The sequence below is a fragment of the Capra hircus genome, chromosome 10 (genome assembly GCF_001704415.2).
Source record: "Capra hircus breed San Clemente chromosome 10, ASM170441v1, whole genome shotgun sequence".
Lineage (NCBI taxonomy): Eukaryota > Metazoa > Chordata > Mammalia > Artiodactyla > Bovidae > Capra > Capra hircus.
Genome location: NC_030817.1, coordinates 74,123,176 through 74,150,370, shown reverse-complemented (window position 1 = coordinate 74,150,370; position 27,195 = coordinate 74,123,176). Strand labels below are relative to the sequence as shown.

The 27,195-nt window shown below is 43.2% G+C and overlaps 1 protein-coding gene across 1 annotated transcript in view; it reads right to left on the bottom strand.

Annotated features, from left to right (window-relative positions):
- Positions 1 to 27,195, bottom strand: part of RYR3 (ryanodine receptor 3) — a 461,863-nt gene that overhangs the window by 163,070 nt on the left and 271,598 nt on the right. Inside the window, exons 35-38 of the mRNA XM_018053769.1 lie at positions 23,813 to 24,608; positions 20,540 to 20,740; positions 13,795 to 13,897; positions 12,862 to 12,999 (exon numbers count right to left, since the gene is read on the bottom strand). Coding sequence (XP_017909258.1) covers positions 12,862 to 12,999; positions 13,795 to 13,897; positions 20,540 to 20,740; positions 23,813 to 24,608 — 1,238 coding nt within the window. The remainder of the gene's footprint in view (positions 1 to 12,861; positions 13,000 to 13,794; positions 13,898 to 20,539; positions 20,741 to 23,812; positions 24,609 to 27,195) is intronic.

Sequence of the window (27,195 nt, the reverse complement as noted above, 5' to 3'; positions counted from 1 at the left end):
AATAAATGAAAGATGCTGTAGGTGATGACCATCATGGCATATTGAATATTCCTGACCACTGAGTCGGCATCTATTTGACCCTTCTTCCTTCTTAACAGAACCCTGCTTTTGTACAGATATCTGCCTCTCTACCTCATGGCCATGTTCCTCTGTGAAAGGACCCAACCCTCCTCCAAATGTGGCTCTGGTGACGAAGTCACCAGCACGTGTTATTTTCTAGGTCACACCCATTGGTTCAACAGTTGACCCCTGATCAAGTTCTCCAGTCAAAAGTGATCTCAGGATTCTTGCCTTGAATACCAGAGTAGAAGAAACCTTCTCACCATTCCCCTGAACAATGTTGTTCATGGATGAGGCCCAGAAATGCAGTCACCATGTTGGCTGTGGAGGTGAGCAGGGCCAAGGAATTAATTCAAGAAAGGGACTGGGGCCATCATCTCTTGATACACCAGTCATAAAATTCCTTTATCAGCTACTCCATCTGAATTGGGTTTTCTGTTCTTTTTTCACCGAAAGCACCCGAAATGATAAACATGGAAGTGAAGTTCTTATGTATGAACTATACCTTTTATATTCACTGCAGGAGCTGAAAGGTATACCAACTTCTAAGTACCAGAACATTAAACTGAGCACCGCTTTACTGAATTCTTATATTCCCTTCTCCTACCCTGTGAGAAAGGAACTATTATTATTCTCTTTTTACAGACAAGAAAACTGAAACAGAAAAGTTCCAGAAATTTGCTTAATATCATAAGCAGTAAATGACAGAGCTGGGAATCAAACCTTGCCTGCTGGAATCTAAACCCATCTATGTTGCCATCTTAGTGCTGCTTACTCTCAATAGCTTCATAAAATTCAGAAAAATAGTTATCTTTATTAATGCTTTAAATTTATATTATACTGCTAAGATGCTCCTTCACAAACTCCAAAATGGATTCAGAAATAAATCCTGAAAATTATAAAGCTTTAGCTCTTTTTCTAACTCTGAGCTGGGCAGATTAGTCATTTCCCCAGAGGCTCAGATTCTTCACCAATAAAATGAACAATATGAAGTTCATGTTGAAGAAAATGAATGAGCGTGTCGTCTAGTGACAAGAGTGCTGGGTACTTTGCTCCTGCTCTGCCTGTGTGACCTTGGTCAAGATGCTTTACCTCTCTGTGGCTCTGTTCACTTGTATGAAGTCAAGTCACTTGCAGTTTAATATTCTACAATTCTGTGTCTATCCAGCCCACTGAGTTCTTGAAAGGGTTGTCCTAATTTATGAAAATGTGAAATGAACACCTATGTCTTCATTGAGTTAAACTGATAAGCACTAAGAATTTCACCACTGAATTTTAATGCCAACTGGCCTTATCACGATGTTACCCAGCTTGCACTTGCTAATAGTAAAATCTGAGACTGAGGAAATAAAATCTTTAAATGCCAGTGGTTACTGACCCTGGTGAAGAAGTGGTCATTATCAAAGCTTCACCGCACATCGCTAATCACTTACATCGAGATGAGCTGTGGCAACTTGATGGCCTTTCTGATGACTGTCCGGATTGCTGGTGGAGAAAGAGCCCTTCCTGTGTCAGGGGTCAGATGGCACAATAACACCCGCTAGATTTAGTTGGGAAGATTTACTAGGGAGAGTGTCATGCCCTCTGTGTTCCATGCTCCAGAGCTTCCTCTGGGCTGAAAGTCTGCTCTGTGTTATAAAGTGGCCAAATACCTACAACTTCTTAGCAGAAAAGGTCAGAGAGAAAGTTAAATCCATACATTTCAAGGAGATCTGGAAAATTCATCATGCTAATATCTCTGGAGTTTCCCAGGTGGCTCATCAGTAAAGAATCTGCGTGCCATTGTAGGAGGTGCAGGTTTGATCCCTGGGTCAGGAAGATCCCCTGGAGAAGGAAATGGCAACCCACCCCAGTATTCCCGCCTGGGAAATCCCATGGACAGTGGAGCCTACAGTCCATGGCGGGCTACAGTTCATGGGGTCGCAAAAGAGTCAGACACAATTTAGAAACTAAACAACAGTTTCTCTGAGCTTTCCTGGTGCCTCTCTGGCTTGGGCTGTGGACTTGGTATCACTTTCACCTTATTTCAGTAGAACAAGGATTCTATAGAGATCCCCGAGAGCAAGGCTGCAAGGCTCTGAAAACCTGAAAAGCAAAGCCTGCAAAGACAACTGGACATTGTTCCCCACTGACAAGTAAGAACCACTCTGTTTATGTTGTGTCATCAGGGCCCAATGGACAGGCACTGGCTGTCCGACCCCCAGAGGCATGTGATGTGCAACTCTCCCACTCCCCCACCTCCCCGGGCTCCATGGCAAGCAGCTGAACATCTAAGAAAGCACCCAGCTTTCCTTCATCTCAGAGCTATATTTAATTTGTAGACATGCACACTTGTTTCCTTCTCTTTTGGCTTCCCTGTCTGGGAAATAAGGGTAAAAGTTTAGGCAGCTTGCTAGAATACTCTATTTCTCATCACAGCAGTAGTAGCCAATATTTGCTAAGAACTTCTTGTGAGTCTGACTCTGTGCTAAAGGTGGTACCTGAATCATCACGTAACTCTCCAGATCATCAGGTAAGAACAGAAAAGACAGATGTGGTAGGAATTAAGTTTCCCCAACACTGATGGCTGTTGTTAGACTAATTCTTGCTTTACTTTTTATTTAGGCAAAGAAGCACTACAATTTAATAAACAAATCAAGGTTCCTGTCTACAGATGGTCTATAGGCTGAGGCAGCATGGGAGTTAGGGCTATACAAGAGATGAGCCTCTCCCGTCGCTGCACAATTGGACCCCACAAAACTCCCAGTCCCCCTGGTCTGGATGCCCTTGACCTTGGCTCTCAGGGCTGGTCGTGTGTGGACAGTCTCCTGGTGTTTGACTATTTCTGCTAAATCTGTTTCCCTCTCTCAGTGGTTTTCTACCTTATCTAGAGCCTCCCCACTTGTGAAGCAACTGTGTCACCCCCAGGACCATTTCCCCAGATGGCCGGACACCCATTCCCATCAGAGGCAGCCTCACAAAGCATCCGTGAGACTGCACTTCTGCCAGCCCATCTCCACAGCCTCCTGGGGTCTCATCCATCATATGCAGATAATTAGCCTGTTGTTTCTGAAATCAGTCAACCAGCCTCATAATCACTTTCTCGAAAACATTCAGGCGATTAAATGACCGATGATGACAACAGGGAAGAGAACACAGAGAGAATAGATGATGTTTGCTGATGTGCTAGGGAGGGAAGCCCCTGAAAGCCCTGGAATGAAGATGGGACACAGATTGGACAGCAAAAGACTCAGGGACCTGGGGTCTCTGTCTTTACCCTGTTGGGAAGGTAATCAAATTGCTTTTATTTTAGTGTCTATGTCTATTCAGTGTGGAGAATAAACTGATGCTGAGGCAAGCCTAAGTGCAGGCGGCTGTGACTGGCGCACTAAGATACCCCTCATCCAAGGTAAGGAGCAGCGGCTGTGCTTTGCTGGAGCAGCCGTGAAGAGATACCCCACGCCCAAGGTAAGAGAAACCCAAGTAGGATGGTAGGTATTGCAAGAAGGCATCACAGGGCAGACACACTGAAACCATACTCACAGAAAACTAGTGAAGCTAATCACACTAGGACCACAGCCTTGTCTAACTTAATGAAACTAAGCCATGCCCGTGGGGCAACCCAGACGGGCGGGTCATGGTGGAGAGGTCTGACAGAATGTGGTCCACTGGAGAAGGGATGGCAAACCACTTCAGTATTCCTGCCTTGAGAACCCCATGAACAGTATGAAAAGGCAAAATGATAGGATACTGAAAGAGGAACTCCCCAGGTCAGTAGGTGCCCAATATGCTTCTGGAGATCAGTGGAGAAATAACTCCAAAAAGAATGAAGGGATGGAGCCAAAGCAAAAACAATACTCAGCTGTGGATGTGACTGGTGATAGAAGTAAGGTCCAATGCTGCAAAGAGCAATATTGCATAGGAACCTGCAATGTCAGGTCCATGAATCAAGGCAAATTGGAAGTGGTCAAACAAGAGATGGCAAGAGTGAACGTCGACATTCTAGGAACCAGTGAACTAAAATGGACTGGAATGGGTGAATTTAACTCAGATGACCATTATATCTACCACTGTGGGCAGGGATCCCTCAGAAGAAATGCAGTAGCCATCATGGTCAACAAGAGTCCGAAATGCAGTACTTGGATGCAATCTCAAAAATGACAGAATGATCTCTGTTCGTTTCCAAGGCAAACCATTCAATATCACAGTAATCCAAGTCTATGCCCCAACCAGTAACATTGAAGAAGCTGAAGTTGAATGGTTCTATGAAGACCTACAAGACCTTTTAGAACTAACACCCCCAAAAGATGTCCTTTTGATTATAGGGGACTGGAATGCAAAAGTAGGAAGTCAAGAAACACCTGGAGTAACAAGCAAATTTGGCCTTGGGGTATGGAATGAAGCAGGGCAGAGACTAATAGAATTTTGCCAAGAAAATGCACTGGTCATAGCAAACACCCTCTTCCAACAACACAAGAGAAGACTCTACACATGGACATCACCAGATGGTCAACACTGAAATCAGATTGATTACATTCTTTGTAGCCAAAGATGGAGAAGCTCTATATAGTCAACAAAACAAGACCAGGAGCTGACTGTGGCTCAGATCATGAACTCCTTATTATTAAATTCAGACTTAAATTGAAGTCAGTGGCACCCCATTCCAGTACTCTTGCCTGGAAAATCCCATGGACAGAGAAGCCTGGTAGGCTGAGGTCCACGGGGTTGCGAAGAGTTGGACACGACAGAGCAACTGCCCTTTCACTTTTCACTTTCATGCATTGGAGAAGGAAATGGCAACCCACTCCAGTGTTCTTGCCTGGAGAATCCCAGGGACGGGGGAGCCTGGTGGGCTGCCATCTATGGGGTCACACAGAGTCGGACATGACTGAAGTGACTTAGCAGCAGCAGCAGGGAAAACCGTTAGACCATTCAGGTATGACCTAAATCAAATCCCTTATGATTATACAGTGGAAGTGAGAAATAGATTTAAGGGCTTAGATCTGATAGATATAGTGCCTGATGAACTATGAAATGAAGTTCGTGACATTGTACAGGAGACAGGGATCAAGACCATCCCCATGGAAAAGAAATGCAAAAAAGCAAAATGGCTGTCTGGAGAGGCCTTACAAATAGCTGTGAAAAGAAGAGAAGTGAAAAGCAAAGGAGAAAAGGAAAGATAAGCATCTGAATGCAGAGTTCCAGAGAATAGCAAGAAGAGATAAGAAAGCCTCTTCAGTGATCAATGCAAAGAAATAGAGGAAAACAACAGAATGGGAAAGACTAGAGGTCTCTTCAAGAAAATGAGAGATACCAAGGGAACGTTTCATGCAAAGATGGGCTTGATAAAGGATAGAAATGGTATCGACCTAACAGAAGCAGAAGATATTAAGAAGAGGTGGCAAGAATACACAGAAGAACTGTACAAAAAAGATCTTCATGACCCGGATAATCATGATGGTGTGATCACTCACCTAGAGCCAGACATCCTGGAATATGAAGTCAAGTAGGCCTTAGAAAGCATCACTACGAACAAAGCTAGTGGAGGTGATGAAATTCCAGTTGAGCTATTTCAAGTCCTGAAAGATGATGCTGTGAAAGTGCTGCACTCAATATGCCAGCAAATTTGGAAAACTCAGCAGTGGCCACAGGACTGGAAAAGGTCAGTTTTCATTCCAACCCCAAAGAAAGGAAATGCCAAAGAATGCTCAAACTATCGCACAGTTGCAGTCATCTCACATGCTAGTAAAGTAATGCTCAAAATTCTCCAAGCCAGGCTGCAGTAATACATGAACCGAGAACTTCCTGATGTTCAAGCTGGTTTTAGAAAAGGCAGAGGAACCAGAGATCAAATTGCCAACATCTGCTGGATCATGGAAAAAGCAACAGAGTTCCAGAAAAGCATCTATTTCTGCTTTATTGACTATGTCAAAGCCTTTGACTGTGTGGATCACAATGAACTGTGGGAAATTCTTCAAGAGATGGGAATACCAGACCACCTTGTGAGAAATCTGTATGCAGGTCAGGAAGCAACAGTTAGAACTGGACATGGAACAACAGACTGGTTCCAAATAGGAAAAGGAGTACGTCAAGGCTGTATATTGTCACCCTGCTTATTTAACATCTATGCAGAGTACATCATGAGAAACGCTGGGCTGGAAAAAGCACAAGCTGGAATCAAGATTGCCGGGAGAAATATCAATCACCTCAGATATGCAGATGACACCACCCTTATGCCAGAAAGTGAAGAGGAACTAAAAAACCTCTTGATGAAAGTAAAAGAGGAGAGTGAAAAAGTTGGCTTAAAGCTCAACATTAAGAAAACGAAGATCATGGCATCTGGTCCCATCATTTCATGGGAAATAGATGGGGAAACAGTGAAAACAGTGTCAGACTTCATTTTTGGGGGCTCCAAAATCACTGCAGATGGTGACTGCAGCCATGAAATTAAAAGACGCTTACTCCTTGGAAGAAAAGTTATGACCAACCTAGACAGCATAGTCAAAAGCAGAGACATTACTTTGCTGACTAAGGTCTGTCTAGTCAAGGCTGTGGTTTTTCCTGTGGTCATGTATGGATGTGAGAGTTGGACTGTGAAGAAGGTTGAGCGCTGAAGAATTGATGCTTTTGAACTGTGGTGTTGGAGAAGACTCTTGAGAGTCCCTTGGACTGCAAGGAGATCCAACCAGTCCATTCTGAAGGAGATCAGCCCTGGGATTTCTTTGGAAGAAATGATGCTAAAGCCGAAACTCCAGTACTTTGGCCACCTCATGCGAAGGGTGACTCATTGGAAAAGACTCTGATGCTGGGAGAGATTGGTGGCAGGAGGAGAAGGGGACAACCAAGGATGAGATGGCTGGATGGCATCACTGACTCGATGGACTTGAGTCTGAGTGAACTCCGGGAGTTGGTGATGGACAGGGAGGCCTGGCGTGCTGCGCAGGGTGTCGCAAAGAGTCGGACACGACTGAGCGACTGAACTGAACTGAACTGAGGCAAGCTCCTGGCCATCCATCCTGGATCTCTGAGCTTCTCCATCCTCCCCTGCCCCCTCCCCCCCCCCAACAGCATCCCTGCACAGTTCTCAAAAATCAGGGGCCCTGGATATGGAGCGTGATTCTCATCTTGGCCTCTTTTTCACTTCTTGCAAGAACCTTGTCCACATCATTTCGCTTCTCTCAGGCTTGGCTGCCTAGCGTACAAAACAGGAACCTGGCTGCCACTATATCTGGTTGTTTGCTGTGGGATAAACAAAGATTTGAATTTATATGCTACCCTCCGTGTGACTCTGGAAAGTTATTTAACCTGTCTTTACATCAGTTTCTTCAATTGTAAAATAGGAAAAACATTGTTGACTGCTTATTTTTGTTGGGAGAATTAAATGAGGTAATACTCAAAGAAGAGCCAGGGCAACACTCAGGACACAGTGGGTTCACCACGTAAGTGTCAGCCCCTCCCTCCTGGCAGCTGTAAGGCCAAGTAGTATAAAATACATGGTAACAACAACATGTCACACTCTGAGACTGTGAACCACTGGAGTTTCCAGGACACGCTGCTGTAACACACCCTGCCTTTCCTACACTTCCTCATTCTATTCCTTTTACAATTCAGCCAATCTCAATTCACTGCCACTCTTGGAATATGAATTTTTTTTTTTTTTTGCCTCTGGGCTTTGTGGAAGTAGCTCCTTTCATCAAAAATACTTTCCCCTCTTCAGTTCAGTTCAGTCGCTCAGTCGTGTCCGACTCTTTGCGACCCCATGAATCACAGCACGCCAGGCCTCCCTGTCCATCACCAACTCCCGGAGTTCACTCAGATTCACGTCCATCGAGTCAGTGATGCCGTCCAGCCATCTCATCCTCTGTCGTCTACTTCTCCTGCCCCCAATCCCTCCCAGCATCAGAGTCTTTTCCAATGAGTCAACTCTTCTCATGAGGTGGCCAAAGTACTGAAGTTTCGGCTTTAGCATCATTCCTTCCAAAGCAATCCCAGGGCTGATCTCCTTCAGAATGGACTGGTTGGATCTCCTTGCAGTCCAAGGGACTCTCAAGAGTCTTCTCCAACACCACAGTTCAAAAGCATCAATTCTTCGGCACTCAGCCTTCTTCACAGTCCAACTCTCACATCCATACATGACCACAGGAAAAACCATAGCCTTGACTAGACAGACCTTAGTCGGCAAAGTAATGTCTCTGCTTTTGAATATACTATCTAGGTTGGTCATAACTTTTCTTCCAAGGAGTAAGTGTCTTTTAATTTCATGGCTGCAGTCACCATCTGCAGTAATTTTGGAGCCCCCAAAAATGAAGTCTGACACTGTTTTCACTGTTTCCCCATCTATTTCCCATGAAGTGAGGGGACCAGATGCCATGATCTTTGTTTCCTGAATGTTGATCTTTAAGCCAACTTTTTCACTCTCCTCTTTTACTTTCATCAAGAGGCTTTTTAGTTCCTCTTCACTTTCTGGCATAAGGGTGGTGTCATCTGCATATCTGAGGTGATTGATATTTCTCCCGGCAATCTTGATTCCAGCTTGTGCTTTTTCCAGCCCAGCGTTTCTCATGATGTACTCTGCATAGATGTTAAATAAGCAGGGTGACAATATACAGCCTTGACGTACTCCTTTTCCTATTTGGAACCAGTCTGTTGTTCCATGTCCAGTTCTAACTGTTGCTTCCTGACCTGCATATACGTTTCTCAAGAGGCAGGTCAGGTGGTCTGGTATTCCCATCTCTTGAAGAATTTCCCACAGTTCATTGTGATCCACACAGTCAAAGGCTTTGACATAGTCCATAAAGCATAAATAGATGTTTTTCTGGAACTCTCTTGCTTTTTCTTCTACCAATTTTTAATCTTTATGGAGCTTTCACTCCCCTCCTTTGGCCACCTGCTGTCCCTTCTCTGTGCTTTCATCTGTACCATAGCACACCCAAGCTCAGGCTATATGGAGTTTGACTGTCCACACCCATTTCCTCCTTTCTGTGTAAGGGCCACTATTTCTTCATCTTTGTGAGTTTCAAATGATTAACACGTATTAGAGGTGGAAAAGATTTGTGCTGATGAGGTGAATGTAGAAACGAGTAAGATATGGTCTCTGTGCTAAGTCCCAGTAACAAATTCTTTGCCTAAGGGGGCATGACTTTCCTGACGTTGCCCTGTTAGACACATGGCAATGTTAGAAATTTGTGTCATGCCCTGGATGACACATGTCTTATTAGAAATTTTGTGACAATGTGGCAGGGGCAGGGAGATGGAGGATGAGGTGGAAAAAAAAGACTTCCTGAAGGACGTATCTGTGTGTATATGTCTCAGGGAGAAGCTGATTGGAGAGAATCTAAGGTGGCTTAGAAACACTGCCAGAGCACCACAGATACACCTACTGCCAAATTATCTTACTTTGTGTATATCTGTGTTGGGGCCCAGGATTTATTCTTCCTGAAGGATGTATCTTTGTGTGTATGTCTCAGGGAGAAGCTGATTGGAGAGAATCTAAGGAGGCTTAGAAACACTGCCAGAGCACCACAGATACACCTACTGCCAAATTATCTTACTTTGTGTATATCTGTATTGGGGCCCAGGATTTATGCTGGGGGTGAACAGTAGACTGTTTTCCCTCCTCAGCATGAGAAAAGGCTGCAGCATGTAAGCGGGGGAGAATCTGGGGCTTGGGCCCTCAGGTTATTCAGTGACTGGGTGAGAGCTGATATAGGCAGCAGCTTTCTTTGCAGAGAGAAGATAGTGTGAAAACCTGCCATAGGGAAAGCACCCAGTGAATGACAGAGGTCAGGAAGGCACCGACTTTGAGTTGTGAAGCGACAAGTGACTTTCATTTTGTTTTTAACTTAGAAGTTAGCAGAAAGAGCTGGTTGGCCTTTTCTGGAGGAAAAACTCAGTGGTTACAAATTTGAATTCAAGGAAACTCTACTTAAATTTTAGTGTGTTTCTGAGAAGCACCGGCCTCCAACTAACAGGCAAAAGATTTTCTGGACAACTTGCTCTATTGGGATATTAAAAAAAAATGCTGCTTTGTATGGTGGGCTGCTACTATTTTTCTTAACCTCTTCATTATCATATAAATTTTTGATAAGATTGTAGCAACTTCTATCACAATATGGGTTGCAATTACTTTGGGCAAATCCCTTTAACACTGAACCAGCTAGCAGCATTCTTATGGGTTTCAGGACACTGTTCTTTCTCTTTCCTAAATGTTGAGGTTCCCCTGCAGGTTATCAGGCCAACACCAATTGCTCATAGAGGAGAAACTGCACCACCTACCCTGAAAAGCCCGAGTCCAGATCTTTGGCTGGGTCAATTTTTTGATGTTAAAATTCTGACCTCTGTTGGGTTCAGATTCCTACACATAACAGTGAGTCACAGAAGTGAGTTACCTCACAGATACAATAAGCAAGATAAAAAGATGATGGTTTCAAGAAGGCATTCTGTATGTAATATGTAGGTTGGGGGCTCATCATATTAATATATATGCTGATAAATTCTATGGCAAGCTTCATTGGATGATGGAAAGAGTGTGGAATCAGAGTCGGAAGACCTCGATCAAGTCACAGCTTTACTCATTGTGGTTACCTTGGGCTGTTGACATCAAGCACCTGGAAATTCTAGAACCAGGTAACAGTGGAAAGAATAAGTATCCTTTAACTCTTCTGAGTCTTATGTTCATCAACTACACAATGGAAGAGTGACAAAAACTCACAGCAGTAAACTAATACATATGAAGTACTTTGGGAATTGTCAGTGCACCATAGCATGCTATTTTCATCATCTAAACTTTTAATATTTTATCAAACACAAGGGTAAGGGAAATCACAAGCAGTAACATGGGTGGCGTTACCAGTATTTTAAAGGATTAGAATCCTTTATGGCAACTGGGTATGTATTCAGAACCATCATTTCCATTCAACCAAGTCAAAAACAATCTTGGGGGAAATATGGCAGTAAAACCATCTCCAAGATTTTCTTTTAAAAAGTCAGCCCTGATTGAGGAGCTTTGTGTCCCTGGAACACCTGGCAGGGAACCCATATGCTGACAACCAGACATGCTCGGCCAGGATGGCGGGATAGGAGGCTTATGACACAAAGTCTGAACCTCTCATAATGCTGCTTGTGGAAGGGAAGAAGTGTGGGGTGAACCGTGGAGTTTTATGCTGGAGCGGCCTTCCAGGTTGTTCCACACGTCCTGCCGGAACAGATACAACATAATCTTTCTGCCTGAACCCCGGGGTAGCAAATGCTCAACACTGTAGTCCTTGGAGCTTGAAAACCATTCTTAGAGTTAGGGAGACTTCAGAATCAAGTGAGCTAATCTAAAGGACTCTATTTACCTAACATGAAGTGGTTGCCTTGGAGGACCCCTGGTCATGACATAATGTCTTAGAAAGAACATCCATTTTAAAAACAGAGTCTCCGCAGGTAATGTGGGTCAGTTCAGTCTGTTCTTAGTTCTGCTTTGGCAGTAACCACAAAGGAACTCTAAGCTCACTTTTCTGAACCTTTGAATCATGCTGGCATGTTCTCACCAAAGACCTCCCCTCCTCCATGGTGAGAAATACCACCGATCAAGGGTTGCCAGTACAACTGCTGCCAAGTACCCCAGACACTCTTTTGAGGCTTCAACACTTCTCCTGATAAATGGGGATGATTCTTTTCCTTCAGAGATAGTCTGACAAAGATGGAAGGTCAATAGAAAGGGCAATAAGATGTATGAACCCCAAAGTAGTGTTTTCAGAAAAACTGATTGTATCTTGACAGTCTATTGCTCTAGTCTATAATTTGAAAGCATGTTCTAAGATGCATAGGAACAGGGAATAAGACAGCTACATTAAACCTGGAAAATTCCTTCTTCTTTAGACAAGTAAAATATTTGCATAATTTCATAGTACCGGGCAGACTGATTATAATATGCAGACAATCTTCCTCTTGAAGTATAAATAGTTTATGGACAGTAAACTGTCTTGTACTACAAACAATGATCTTGTTTCAAAATGGGAATAGTTTCAATGGTAGGAATTATCTGTACTATAAGGATTAGAGAAATGATTTGAACAAGGTTCAGGAAAGTTGAAAGATAGAAGGTCCAAGTCCTCTAGGGTGTTGTATTAGGAAAATCATAGCCCCTAAACGAAAACAAACTCCCCTGCTCCAAACTCCATAACCTATTCCCTTTGATTGCTAAGGGGCTTCCCTGGTAGCTCAGACAGTATGGGGCAATTTTCAATGCGAAGGAACCACAAACGAAAATGACAAGAACAATGAGGGTCACAAGAGGAAGACTATGAACACGTAAAAGAAAGAAAAACAGAAATCTGTGTTCAGGTATCAGGCATTTAAAAGTAGACAGACAAGAGCAGACCTACCAAGCAACTGATCCCTTTCAGAAGACTCTGAGAGTAAGCTCCTTAAGTCAGAAGGAAAGCAGACCCCCAAATATAGAGCATTAAGAGCACCAATTATAAAAGAATGCCCAGATGCTTCCTGGAAGCTAAGCAGCCCTTCTCCATCCCACAATATATGTTTAGGAAGTTCATTACCTTAACTAGGGGCTTCCCTGGTGGCTCAGACAGTAACAAATCTCCCTGCAATTCAGGAGACCTGAGTTTGATCCCTGGGTCAGGAAGATCGCCTGAAGAAGGGAATGGCAAGCCACTCCAGTATTCTTGCCTGGAGAATCCCATGGCAGGCTACAGTCCATGGGGTCGCAAAGAGGTGGACATGACTGAGCAACACTTTCATTTTCACTTTACTTTAATTATGGCTTAGAAGAGCCCTGGGTTGGGAGCACCATGATCGAAAGGGATGGGAACTTACTAGGGCATCTCTCTTCTTCCTCCGTTGGTTGCTCCTTCTCTGGCTTGGGAGGGCCTTTGATTCTCTGCACCAAGGCACAGATTTTTCCAGTCCAGGAGGTATCCTCTTCCTCTTCTTCCTCTTCTTCCAGGGGAACCCCTAAGCAAGCCACAGAAAGAGGGACAACCTCAAACAGTACACAAAGCCACCAGATAATTGAAAGAACATAGAAACATTGCTTTCCATCCTTCGGAACTTTCTAAATATACTATAGGCAGCGTCCTATAAATATTTATCTACATGTCTTTTGGCTAACTTTTTAAATGATAATTTCTTGTGTACAAAAGCATAAAGTAATTTCAATCCCAAGACTTAATTTTTTCTAACCCATACCCCAAATGGGCTCCAGAGTATCTAGAAAGAAACAGTTAACAACCTGTTACTTCAAATGAAAAACTCATCTGTTATCCACATAGCTCTCAAAAGAGCACAATTGCTGATGGGCACTTAAAACCAGCAGATACACATCAGAGTAGAAATGGCCGGTTTAGAATCCTTAAGGGCAGGTATGGTCATACTCATTTCATTGCAGAAGCTAAAAAGCAAAGGTGATCAGAATCTTGGTTCACCTGGGAAGAGCGTCCCAGCTATCTAACTTGAGATAAATTGGGTGAGGTTTATATAAAGATCTGTTCTTTTCTTTCCTTCTTCAGAGACCCAGTCCCCTCTCAGATCTCAGCAACATTTCTTGTAGACGGAAGGAGTTTCAGTCATGTATTATTCTAGGATGATGTCCTATATCTTCTCTGACCCAAATAGTTTGGAAAGAATCATTTCTTGGACAATTAGCACTATCATTTTAAACAGAAACTAACTTTACAACCCCCCATGAGCTTCTAACCAAGGAACCATGAACAGCCTTGTCTTGGATAAAGCTTTTATCTGGAAGCTCACCGCAGTGAAGGAGAAGGTCCTCATGGAAGTCGTACAGCTCTTCCCGGATTTCTTCTGGGCATGGGCAGTTCTCCCCCAGTTGAAAGTTAAGAAGCATGTTGATCTTGGAGGGGCGAAAAAGATTGGCTTGTTGGTTCTCAATGTCTGTCTAAAGAACTCAGATCCAACCTTAGACACCTAACATTCTTTGCAAACTTTATTTAACTTGATTTTGTGTGTGTGTAAAGATAGCCAACATTTAAAAATAGCTTTTTATAACTGAGTCACTTTGCTGTACACCTGAAACATTGTAAATTAACCATACTTCAATAAAAAATTAAAAATATTTTTAAAAAGTGCACAAACTTCCAGTTATCAGATGAATAAGTCTGGGGCTGTAATATAACAACACTATGCATGAAAACTGCTAAGATAGTATATCTTTTCTAAATTTTAAATTGGAGTATAATTACTTTACAATGTTGTGTTGGTTTCTGCTGTACAGCAAGAAGAATCAGCCATAAGTACACATATGTCCCCCCTCTTCTGAGCCTTCTTCCCACCTCACTCCTGTACCCCCATCTCACCCCTCTATGTCATCACAGGGCACTGAGCTGAGCTCCCTGTGTTACACAGCAGCTTCCCACTAGCTATCTATTTTATTTTCTCCTATTAATTCTTATTAATTTAATTTGGCAACATACACAAAGTTAAAAAAGAAGTACAAAACACACTCAGTTTTTCTCTCTCTCTGATTCCTTGTTGTTCAGTTGCTAGGCTGAGTCTGACTCTTTGTGACCCCATGGACTGCAGCACGCCAGGCTTCCCTGTCTACTGTCTCGTGGAGTTTGCTCACACTCATGTCCATTGAGTTGGTGATGCCATCTGACCATCTCATCCTTCTCTAGTTTACGTGTAGTAGTGCGACTTTCAGTGCAACTTTCTCAACTTGTCCTGCTCTCTCCTTCCCTCTCTGGGAGAATAGATCTTAAAAGTTTTCATCGTAAGAAAAATAATTCATAACTATGTGAGGTGATAGAGTGAAGTTGCTCAGTCGTGTCCAACTCTTTGCGACCCCATGGAGTGTAGCCTATCAGGCTCCTCCGTCCATGGGATTTTCCAGGCAAGAGTGCTGGAGTGGGTTACCATTTCCTTCTCCAGGGGATCTTCCTGACCCAGAAATCGAACCCGGGTCTCCCACATTGCAGGCAGACGCTTTACCGTCTGAGCCACCAGGGAAGCCTCTAGATGTTAACTAAAATTACTGTGATGATCCTTCTACAATATAGACATATCAACTGATTATGGTTGTACACCTTAAGCTATACAATGTTCTGTGTTAATCAAACCTCAACAATGGTGGGGGGCGGGCACCCCACTACACATGCAAAAAAAAGGAAAAGAAAATATTCTAGCCATATTGCTTTACATCACCAAAATATTGTCTCTACCCTCCTTCTTTGGAATAACTATTTTGGTGACTATGGCTCTAATCCCTGCCTTTAAGAAGGAATGCATGATTCTGAGAAGAAAGTCATGCATTCAGGGCATGCATTTTAAATGATCTTTGGAGAGACGGGTCATGAGAATACAAAGACGTAAATAATACACTAATGAAATAAAGCCATAAACTGTGAGTCGCTAAAAAAATAAAAGTAGCTTTTCCTTTTTTCTGATTATAAAGGTAATATAGAACTTGATTAGCTAAAGAAGAAAATTTACTGAGATCTCCCCACTGAGATAACTGCTGTTTATATTTTAGTTAATATTTTTATATAGGCAGATTGAGATTACAATCTAACTCGACATTTTTGAACTTAATTTTTCAACTTAATTTATCTCAAGCATTTAAAAATGTTCTTACCCTGATCTCTTACAGGTGCACTGCATTTCATCACAAGGATGAACAGCGATTTATATAAAATGTATGTAAAATTAATGATCTGCTCTGAAATATCTCAGTTGCTTTCATTTTTTACCCCTGTAAATAAAGTCACTTTGAATTTCCTTTTATGGAATTTTTGTTCACATCTCTGTTCACTTTCTTAGGATAAACCCATAGAAGCAAAATGCCTGGATCAAAAGGTTTGTACATTTTAATGGCTTTTGATATGAATTGCCAGATTGCTCTCCAGAAAGCTCACAACAGTTTGCATTATTACCAGATTTATACAAGAGTGTGTATTACTTTGCCAACTCCATTACATTAATGAGAGTTAACATATTTTCAAATAGTTTCCAATATAATGAGTAAAAAATGTCATATCCCTGTTGCTTTAATTTGCATTTAATTGGTGAGGTTGAACTGTTTTTTCACATAGACGGACTGTTTTTATCTCATCATTTATAAATTTCCCATCCATGTTCTTCCTCCATTTTTCTGTTGTGTGATTATCTTTTAAAAATTAATTGGCAAGTGTTTTGCACATCTCTATAGGTTATTATCTCTTGGTAATATATATTCCTGGAGAAGGAAATGGCAATCCACTCCAGTACTCTTGCCTGGAAAATCCCATGGATGGAGGAGCCTGGTAGGCTGCAGTCCATGGGGTCGCAATTCCAAATACATTTCCCAGTTTTTAGTGAGCTTTTAATTGTCTTTACATAATTTTTTTTTGACATGTCAGTTTTATGTTTTGAAGCCAGCCTATCATCCTTTCCTTTACAGTTTTATGTCAGAGATGTTTCACTGTTTCTGGGCCATGGACTACCCTGACTTTCCCGGTGATTCACTGGAAAAGACTTTGCCTGCCAATTCAAGAGATGCAAGTTCTATTCCTGTGTTGGGAAGATCCCTTGGAATAGAAAATGGCAACCCACTCCAGTATTCTTGCCTGGAAAATTTCATGGACAGAGGAGCCTGGCAGGCTATAGTTTGTGGGATTGCAAAAAGTCAGACACAATTGAGTTACCGAGCATGCATGTCCTACTTGGATAGTCTGGTGAAACTCATGGATGTTTTTCTCAAATTAATATTTTAAATATCTAAAATAAAATATAAGGAATTACAAAGAGAAACAGGTATAATGAAATCTAATTATCAAGATCATAAAAATGTATTTGTGATATAGTAACATATATACTTATTTATTAATTCATTAGACAAAAAGATCTAGGGGCAGCCCTCATACCCACTGTGATCTTGAAGCAGTGATGAATGTAAATGATATCACCAAGTATTAGAACCACTGTGATACCATATGAAAAAATATACAACCTCTGTGGGTGACAAAGTCAAGTATTTGCTTTGCTGCCTACATCAATAATTGGAAGAACTGCTATTAGAAATTAATGAAAATTTGGTAAAAATAAATAAATAAATAAAGCTAACACTTAGATTCCTTGATGTCTAAATTTTTCCACAGACCCATGACCTTGGTTAGTAAATATATGGAGACACTGAAGTAATAACTAGAGATAGGACTTCCCTGGTGGTCCAGAGGTTAAGAATCCGCCTGCCAATATAGGGGACACAGGTTCAATTCCTGGTTGGGAGGATTCCACATGCTGCGAAGCAACTAAGCCCGTGAGACGCAACTGCTGCACCCGCATCTACTGGCGCCCATGTGCCGAGAGTCTGTACTCCACACAAGAGAAGCCACTGCAATGAGAGGTCCGCGTACCATAACTAGAGAGTAGCCCCCGCTCGCCACAGCTAGAGAGAAAGCCCCCGCACAGCAACAAAGAACCACTGTAGCCGTAAATAAGTAAATACAAACAACCAGAGGTAATCTTGTCCGTTTTACTCTATCATATACGGTAACCCAAACACGAGGCAAAGGGGTATTTTCTCCTTTTGTTTGGGATTTCTAGGTGAAAACAGTTATAATATCTTTTATTAAACTATGAACCTTACTTAATATTGTTAGGAAGATCCTTATTCAAAGCTTCTACTGCAAATAACTTTTTGAAAGTAAAGGTATTGCTTGTATAATAATAGGTTGCATAAAACAGGTTGGAAATGTTATTTTTGTAGTTGTTTCATGATGGTAAAATTGGTTGAATTATGGTAACTGTATCAGCAACATATATCAATGAGTTGTTCATTAAAATAAGATCTGAAGATCTGGTTCCAAGAATCAGAAAGTTAATTTCTTTACTGAAAGATTTTCCTTTTGGTAGAACATTTAGGAAGCAAGTGGGAGCCCTCAGGGGATAACTAAAAATGGGAGTGAGCTGAATTTTAGGCTGTAGGTCATACCCTCTAAATGAAGTCCTTTTCAAAGTGAAAGGCTTGCTGACTATGCTTGGATAATTTGCCAACAATCACTGGGCTAATCCTAGCTTTACCTACCTTTATACTTAGTTACACCCCCAAGTATGTTTCTATTTCATCTTTTTAAACAGTGAATGGATATAGGGCTGAAAACCTCTATTTTATTCTCAGAAGTTACAGAAGAGTGAGATAATCATATCACTGTTTTAAAATTCTAATTCCTATGTATCCTATTTTCCAAGTGATCTTGCATTCCTATGCCCTGAAATTGATTGAAATCCTCCAAATTCTTTATTAAATTCTTAATTACTTAGAAAGTTCTATTGGCAGATTCTTCTAGAAATGAATACTCGGGAGGGGTGGCAAAGGAGACTCCTGAGTTTGGAAGAGTGTCCCTTCTTTTCCTTCCTTTCTGGACACCTCAGCATCACCTGAAAACTTGCTGAACATGCAAATTCTCTGGACTTACCCAAGACTTACTGAATTAGAAGCTCTAGAGGTGGGACCAGCAATCTGTGTTTTATTAAGTCTTCCAGGGATTCTGATGTCTGCTCAAGAATCACTGGTCTAACACATAAGGAAAGAAGTTCTTGAGACTTCTGAAAGGGGTCTGAAATGATTGTTCAGAGGCCTGCCTACAAGGTTGAAGGAGGAAGTGATGGTGAGTCCCGAGGATGGCAGAAGAGAAGGTAAGGAAGAGAATGCAGCAAGAGTGAAAGGATTCTTCCAAGAGCCAGGATCATGAGCTGCGTTGATAAAGATAATGTCAGATGGACAATGCAGTCCTGGTTGAGCTGAGGACATGCCAGAAAACATGTGTAAACTCTAGTCACTGGGTCACTGACAGAAGGTCATAGAACATGGTTTAGTTGCTAAGCCGTGTCTGATTCTTTGCAACCCCATGGACTGTAGCCTGCTGGAGTGGGTTGTCATTTCCTTCTCCAGGGGATCTTCCCCACCCAGGGATTGAACCTGGGACTCCTGCATTGCAGGCAGATGCTTTACCAACTGAGCTAACATGGCATGAGGCAAAAGCAAATACCTCTGACACTATAAAGCTGATGCCAGCTCTTCCTACTTATAGAATGTTTACTACGTGGCTGATTTCCTGCCAAGCAATCGACGTGAATTACTCATGGGATTTTCACGAACATTATCTGCATTTTGCAGCCTGAAGACACTGAGACAGAGAGAAGTAATATGTTCAAGACTACACCATGAGTGATGGCAGAGCCGGAATGGCAGCCAGGCTCTGCAGTCAACACTGGTGTCTTAATCACCACATCATCTGCCATCCCATTTTTCACAAATGTGAGTTAGCAACTGCCCAGCTGAAACAGGGAATGTTCACACCTGTTGCCAGTCTAAAAGCAGCCTGACAACATTTGTAAAGCCTTCAAGAATAATTCACCGCACTTTGCTCCCTGCACACTCACTCCGTTTTCCTTAGCACAGCACAAAGTATCTGCTCTCATCCATCCACAGGGCCTCTCATTTTGCCTCTAGCAAAGGGTTGTGATGGATCTGCTCTTTATCAAGGCCACTATCATTCACAGGAATCTTAAAAAATCCAGAGAGGCGGTTCCTTTTTAAGCCAGTATAAATATCTGTAGCCTATAAAACAGGTTTAAAACAGGTTTTAGGGAAGTAATTGGACCAAGTTGTGGTGGAGTCGTTAATATAAAGTGGTGGTAATTATACTGACAACGATTTATGGATAGGCTGCTTACTGAATATGTATAAGATCCAAAGATTTGGTTTTGGAGACAGAAAATGAATTTCTTCCCTGAAAGATCTGTCTTTTCCCTTGAACGCTGAGGGCGCCTTGCTGAATGGCTTTACAGGATATATGTGAGCAGCTGAGCAGCAGGGATGGCTGGAAACTATCATTTTACAGGATGTCCCTCTGTTATCTGCAAGTTTCTCAAGATTTTCATTCTTTTCCAAGCAGCCTTTCCATCTGAGTGAGGCCAAGGCGGGGACCACAGAGGATGGAGACAGAACATCACAGGAGGGACTTCCTCACCCAACTGCTGCTCTCCAGGCTTCCTGGAGCTGGAGTTGGGGGGCAGTTTCCAGGGGGGTCTCCATAACTGGGTGAGAGGTTTGGGCCCTCAGATGAGAAAGACTGTGCACCTGCGCTCATGAATCAGGAAATGCTGACCATATTCTGTTGCTCTCTGATAGAGAGGAGTTGCTTTTGGATGGACTGGACAAAAATTCTTCTAAAGGGTGAAACAGGATGCTGGTCTAGTGATGTGATGTGATCTGGCCTTTGCCTTACTGACAGAGGCCCTGGCATGTGGGATGGCAGGATGGGAAAAGGCCTGGCCCCCTCCCCATGCGGTTTCAGAAGGTTATCTTCCCACCCAAGGTGCTTGGCAGATGCTTATCAGCTCAGCCCAGGACTAGCCTGTCTGCTGGTGCTGGCTGGGGTCTTTCCATCTCCCTTAGCTCTCATGGCTGCCCACCCCCTTTCACATAAAGGCTGTGTGTATCCTGCTCCAGAGGGTGCAGTTCTTTCCTAGGAACAGGCTGGAAGGTTCTCACCTGTTCCTGTGGGGGCGAGCGGAACTCCCTGGTCTTCCGGGCGGTCAGGGCCGCAGACATGTTAAGGGCCTGCATGAGCTCGTTGTAGCGGAACTTCTGATTTTCCTGGAGCTTGGAGACATAGATGTCACCGAAGGCCACAATGGCCTCCACCCGGTGCTGCAGCTCACAGTCACAGAGATAGCTGAGCAGCTCACACATCTGTAAAAGTGTACACACGTGAGAATATAATAAAACTTCATGTCCACTGGTGATGCAATTATCATTCCCAATCTACAGATGGTAACACTGAGGCTTAGACAATTTGAGGAACTTGTCCAGTGTTACACAGTAACCACAGAGCTATTACTAGAGTCCAAGTTGGCTATTACTGGATGACTCTGGAGTAGTATTTGAACCTAGAGCCCAGTTCTTCACTTGCTGAGACCAGAACTACAACAGGAAAATGAGCTCATTAGACACAGAGCACGTCTGCCTGTGTAGACAGAGTCGACACGTAGGAGAGTGTTCTCCTAGGGCTCTATGCTCAGTGCAGAGACCACCATCTGAGGACTGAGTCTCTTTCCTGACGTCTTCTGGTTCTAGGTGATAGGTAAGTGAGTCTTCAGTTTCTCTCAGAATCTTTCATTGCTTTTGCTTATCATTGGCACTGTTTGATCAATTTATCGGGATTGCTATAGCTAATCTTATCATATTAGAATTTATACTAATAAGAAAAACAATAGCTTACTGAGCACCAGCTATTTGCCAGAAACTGTGCCAGGCACTTGCCATACCTTATGTGTTTTTTGCATATTTTTACTAAAGCAGAAGTTCTATTCGCCCATCTCCACTTAACACCACACATATGACTAAGGAGCACCCTCTGGCGTGTCTGGGCACAGGCAAGGCCCCTGGTGATGGGGTGCTGTCGCCCAGCAGGACAGCCTCTGCTCCCACCAGGTAAACTAGGACCCATCTCTTACACCCATTCTACTTTAATTACCATTTAAAGTCACGTGGGTCAATAAAATAGGAAAACGAAGTTGAGTGACTAGGGAGCATCTGAGAAAGGCAAGTTTTTTTTTTTTTAAAACAAAATGCTAAAATTGAGTGTTAGAACTGATTCAAATGTATTCTTTTTAACGGCTGAGTAATACTCCATTGTGTATATGTACCACAGCTTTCTTATCCATTCATCTATCAGTTCTGTTGAGATGGATGAAACTGGAGCCGATTATACAGAGTGAAGTAAGCCAGAAAGAAAAACATCAATACAGTATACTAACACATATATATGGAATTTAGGAAGATGGCAATGATGACCCTGTATGCAAGACAGCAAAAAAGACACAGATGTGTATAGCGGACTTTGGGACTCAGAGGGAGAGGGAGAGGGTGGGATGATTTGGGAGAATGGCATTGAAACATGTATACTATCATGTAAGAATTGAATCACCAGTCTATGTCCGATGCAGGATACAGCATGCTTGGGGCTGGTGCATGGGGATGACCCAGAGGGATGTTGTGGGGAGGGAGGTGGGAGGGGGGTTCATGTTGGGAATCGCATGTACACCCGTGGTGGATTCAGGTCAATGTATGTTGAAACCAGTACAGTATTGTAAAGTAAAATAAAGTAAAAAAAAAAATTAAATTGAGTGTTAGACAAGTATAAAAAATTAGGAAAATCATAAACATCCAGAAGCATTTTGCACTCAGCTTGCTTTGGATTGCCTCTAGATCTCACAGTACCTTAAAGACCCTAGACTGGCGATCATAGATGGTTCATGACAGGTAACATCCATGGAGGAGAGAACTCTATGTGCCAGTCAGGGACTCACATTACAGAAAAGGTCTTGGCCCTCCACCAGAATAGCACATTTATATATTTTAATAAAATGTTTAAGGTACATATGGGAAATTTGTTATGCTTCTGCTCTATATTTAAGGCTTTGATGAAATCACCACCACCACATTGGATAAGAGAACTTAACTGCAGATTACTTGTTATAATATATTTTATACTAAATATATTTCAAATTATAGTTTATAAAACATTTTAATATTGTTTTATTATATCATCATCCACATTTTACAAATCATAAAGCTAAGACTGATGAGCTACTAACTTGGCAAATTTATTCAGCTAGTAAGTGGCCAAGGAGCAGGAATTAAAATCCAGGGATGCCAGACCAGGCTCACTCCTCTAAGACAAACTCCTCTCCTCTATTTTTCTTTTTTTTTACTCTTTAAAAAATGTTTTTCTTAAAAAAATATAAATTTATTTATTTTAATTGGAAGTTAATTACTTTACAATATCGTATTGGTTTTGCCATACATCAACATGAATCTGCCACAGGTATACACATGTTCCCCATCCTGAACCCCCCTCCCTCCTCCCTCCCCAATTACTGAAGTACAATTGATTTACAGCACTATGTTAATTTCTCCTCTATTTCTTTTAATTTCTCTTTTCTCAATGCTGAAAAGACAAAGTCACCATCATCCCCAGTACATCACTGATGCTAGCTCATGTCTAGTAAGACTATGTTTTGAGAAATATTGAGGTTCCTCAGGTGATGCCAAGGGGGCAACTCTAAGTGAGTAGGACTTAGCTCAGATGGCATTTTCTTTGAATGCCAGTATAACAGGCCCACATCAGCCTGGTGATCAGGGTATGGCAATGCATGAGAGTAGGTGATGTGTGTGGCCATCCTATAACCCAGTTCCTTTGGTCAACTCCACAGCCAAAGGCTCCTCCCTGTCTCTAGACAAGATCTCACCAACAAACCCTTTAGTCCCAAGGAGTAGGAGATAATATCAGGGAAAATCTATCACTGGTACCAGAAAAACAATTCTAAAGCAGGCACCTTATTGATGAGGGCTGGTATTCTCATTTTGGTTTAGGAAGACTTGGTAGCTCAGACAGTAAAGAATCTGCCTGCAAAGCAGAAGACCTGGGTTTGATCCCTGGGTCAGAGAGAATCCCTGGAGAAGGGAATGGAAACCCACTCCACTATTCTTGCCTGGGAAATCCCATGGAGAAAGGAGCCTGGCAGGCTACAGTCCATAGCGCAGCAAAGAGTTGAACATGACTGAGCAACTAACACTTTCACTTTCACTAGAGAGTACCTTCCAGCTCAGAAACAAGCAGGACCAGGGGGCGCTCTCCCTCTCTCTTTCTGCTCCACTCCACATTCAGGCCCATGTCCACAGTCCAATCCCCATCACCAGGCTGCCCTGTCTCCCTCCCTAGTTCTTTCCAAGGGCAGGATGCTGGCTGCCCCGGGTTACCTGCAGCTTGACGGACTCCGGTAATCGGGTCTGCAACAAGCCTTTGATGGGAGCCTCCCTGCTGGCCTTTTCCCCAGCCTCCACAGCCTTCTCCTCCACCTGCGTCACCTCCTCCTTCTCTGCTCCCTCCTCTGTCTCCCCACTGTGCTCCCCAAACACAGAGGGGTCGATGAGGAGGAGGATCTGCCGAACGTCATCATCATCAAACACCCCCATGACCAGCAGGGTTCCAATGAGCTTCAGCACAGGCACAAACTGGAACTCCACAGACCCCCCGACAGGGTCCCGGATGTGAGCCCCGCTGCACTGCACTGCCTCCGTCAGCATGCCCAGCGCCTTCGTCTTGAGAAGCTCCAAGGGAATCTCGGGGCTCTGCTTCTGGTGCTCCTCGTTGGTGGTGATGAAGCAGGGGGTGGAGAACCTGAACCCTGGCTTGAGGCACGTTCTCGGGCCCACCCCAGGGAGCCCATGCCTCTTGGACTCATCCGGGTACAGGCGGATTTTCCTGGTGGTGCTGGTGATGGGGATGATGTACTCATTCTTCATCATCAGCTTCCTCTCCTTAGCGCTGGCCAGGTGGATGCTGATAAGCAGGTCGTAGAAGCCTGAGCGCAGGAGGCCAGGGAGGTACTTGTTGTCAATGGCATAGAAGAGTTGGGAGAGGTCCACATGGCTGCACAGGGCGTAGGCCACCCGGCTGTTTCCCAGGGCACACAAGGCGCTGTAGAGTCTCAACGTATGGTAATGGAACCGCATGAGGTCCTCCTGCTCGCAGAGCTCCAGGATATCCACACACCTGAGGAACAGAAAAGTAATCAACTGCTCCATGTGGAGGAAATGTGAATTTCCTCTGTGTGAATCCATGTGCCAGGATTCAGCAGAGTGCTCACTATAGGAATCCCCAGATTTCCCCCAACGAAGGCAGAGCAGATAGAGGTCTTATAGGTTATTATTCCTCTTGCAGTTCTGGTCCATATCCCAGCTCCTGATAATCCACTATTTCTAACTATAAAGGTCTCAAAAGTCTGAAAGAGTTAAAGAAGACACTACTACTACTACTAAGTCGCTTCAGTCGTGTCCGACTCTGTGCGACCCCATAGATGGCAGCCCACCAGGCTCCGCCGTCCCTGGGATTCTCCAGGCAAGAATACTGGAGTGGGTTGCTATTTCCTTCTCCAATGCATGAAAGTGAAAACTGAAAGTGAAGTTGCTAAGTTGTCTCCGACTCTTAGCGACCCCATGGACTGTAGCCCACCAGGCTCCTCCATACATGGGATTCTCCAGGCAAGAACACTGGAGTGGGTTGCCATTGCCTTCTCTAATGCATGAAAGTGAAAACTGAAAGTGAAGTTGCTCAGTTGTCTCCGACTCTTAGTGACCCCATGGACTGTAGTCCACCAGGCTCCTCTGTCCATGGGATTTTTCCAGGCAAGAGTACTGGAGTGGGGTGCCATTGTCTTCTCCAAAAGAAGACACTAGCTTACCAAATATCCAAGTCCTCAACATTAGGGAAATGTCCAAACCTCAATACTGAAAACATTCATCAGGTCCATGCCAGGTGACTCTGCCTTCTTATTTGTAGGCTCAAGGACATCCTCTGCCCTTGAAGAAGATGTAGTTAAAGCTCTCCATCAATCTACCATCTGCCTCATCTATGTAATCTCTAATTTACCATCAGCCATAGGGACTTCCTTTTCCTGAAAACAAACACATGCCTGGACTCTTGTCCAGAGAGGAAACACTTTCCAACCTGAGGTGAGCTGGTGTTGTCAGTTCACTTTCCCCATCCTGGCTGTAGCAATCTTTAGCTATGTATGGGTGTGGGGGGTCCAGGGCATAGGCTCTGATCTCTGCTTAGATTTTTCCATTTTGTCTTCTCACTGAGAACCTGAGGACCCTTTGCAGTTAGCTTACTTGGCAGGACTCCTTTCTGCTCCTTCCTTACAAGTGCCTGTGCTGCTGTTGCTGTCCACGACCCAGTGGAATACCTAAGTGGCAGCTACATGTATGTCAACGTAGCTCTGCCCTCCATCTTTTTTTTTCTGTCTAAGTGATCAAGGGGTAATAACATTTACAAAAATAAAACTTAATTCTATGTCCATAAACTGAACTCACTCATCTCACACACTAGTAAAGTAATGCTCAAAATTCTTCAAGCCAGGCTTCAACAATATGTGAACTTCCAGATGTCCAAGCTAGTTTTAGAAAAGGCAGAGGAACCAGAGATCAAATTGCCAACATCCGCTGGATCATCGAAAAAGCAAGAGAGTTCCAGAAAAACATCTACTTCTGCTTTATTGATTATGCCAAAGCCTTTGACTCTGTGGATCACAAGAAACTGTGGAAAATTCTTCAAGAGATGGGAACACCACTGACCTCCCTCTTGAGAAACCTATATGCAGGTCAGGAAGCAACAGTTAGAACTGGACATGGAACAACAGACTGGTTCCAAATAGGAAAAAGAGTATGTCAAGGATGTATACTGTCACCCTGCTTATTTAACTTATATGCAGAGTACATCAAGAGAAATGCTGGGCTAGATGAAGCACAGGCTGGAATCAAGATTGCTGGGAGAAATATCAATAACCTCAGATATGCTGATGATACCACTCTTATGGCAGAAAGTGAAGAAGAACTAAAGAGCCTCTTGATGAAAGTGAAAGAGGAGAGTGAAAAAGTTGGCTTACAGATCAACATTCAGAAACTAAGATCATGGCATCCAGTCCCATCACTTCATGGCAAATAGATGGAGAAACAGTGGAAACAGTGGCAGACTTTATTTGGGGGGGCTCCAAAATCACTGCAGATGGTGACTAAAGCCATGAAATTGAAAGATGCTTATTCCTTGGAAGGAAAGTTATGACCAACCTAGACAGCATATTAAAAAGCAGAGACATTACTTTGTCAACAAAGGTCCATCTAGTCAAGGCTATGTCTTTTCCAGTAGTCATGTATGGATGTGAGAGTTGGACTATAAAGAAAGCTGAGCACTGAAGAATTGATGCTTTTGAACTGTGGTGTTGGAGAATACGTGTGAGAGTCCCTTGAACTGCAAGGAGATCCAACCAGTCCATCCTAAAGGAAATCAGTCCTGAATATTCACTGGAAGGACTGACACTGAAGCTGAAACTCCAATACTTTGGCCACCTCATGCAAAGAGCTAACTCATTTGAAAAGACCTGGATGATGGGAAAGATTGAAGGTGGGAGGAGAAGGAAATGACAGAGGATGAGATGGTTAGATGGCATCATGGATTCAATGGACATGAGTCTGAGTAAGCTCTGGGAGTTGGTGATGGATAGGGAGGCCTGGTGTGCTGCAGTCCATGGGGACGTTCCCGCTTCCCTCCCAGGCTTGCTGGGTCCTGGTGTGCTGCAGTCCAT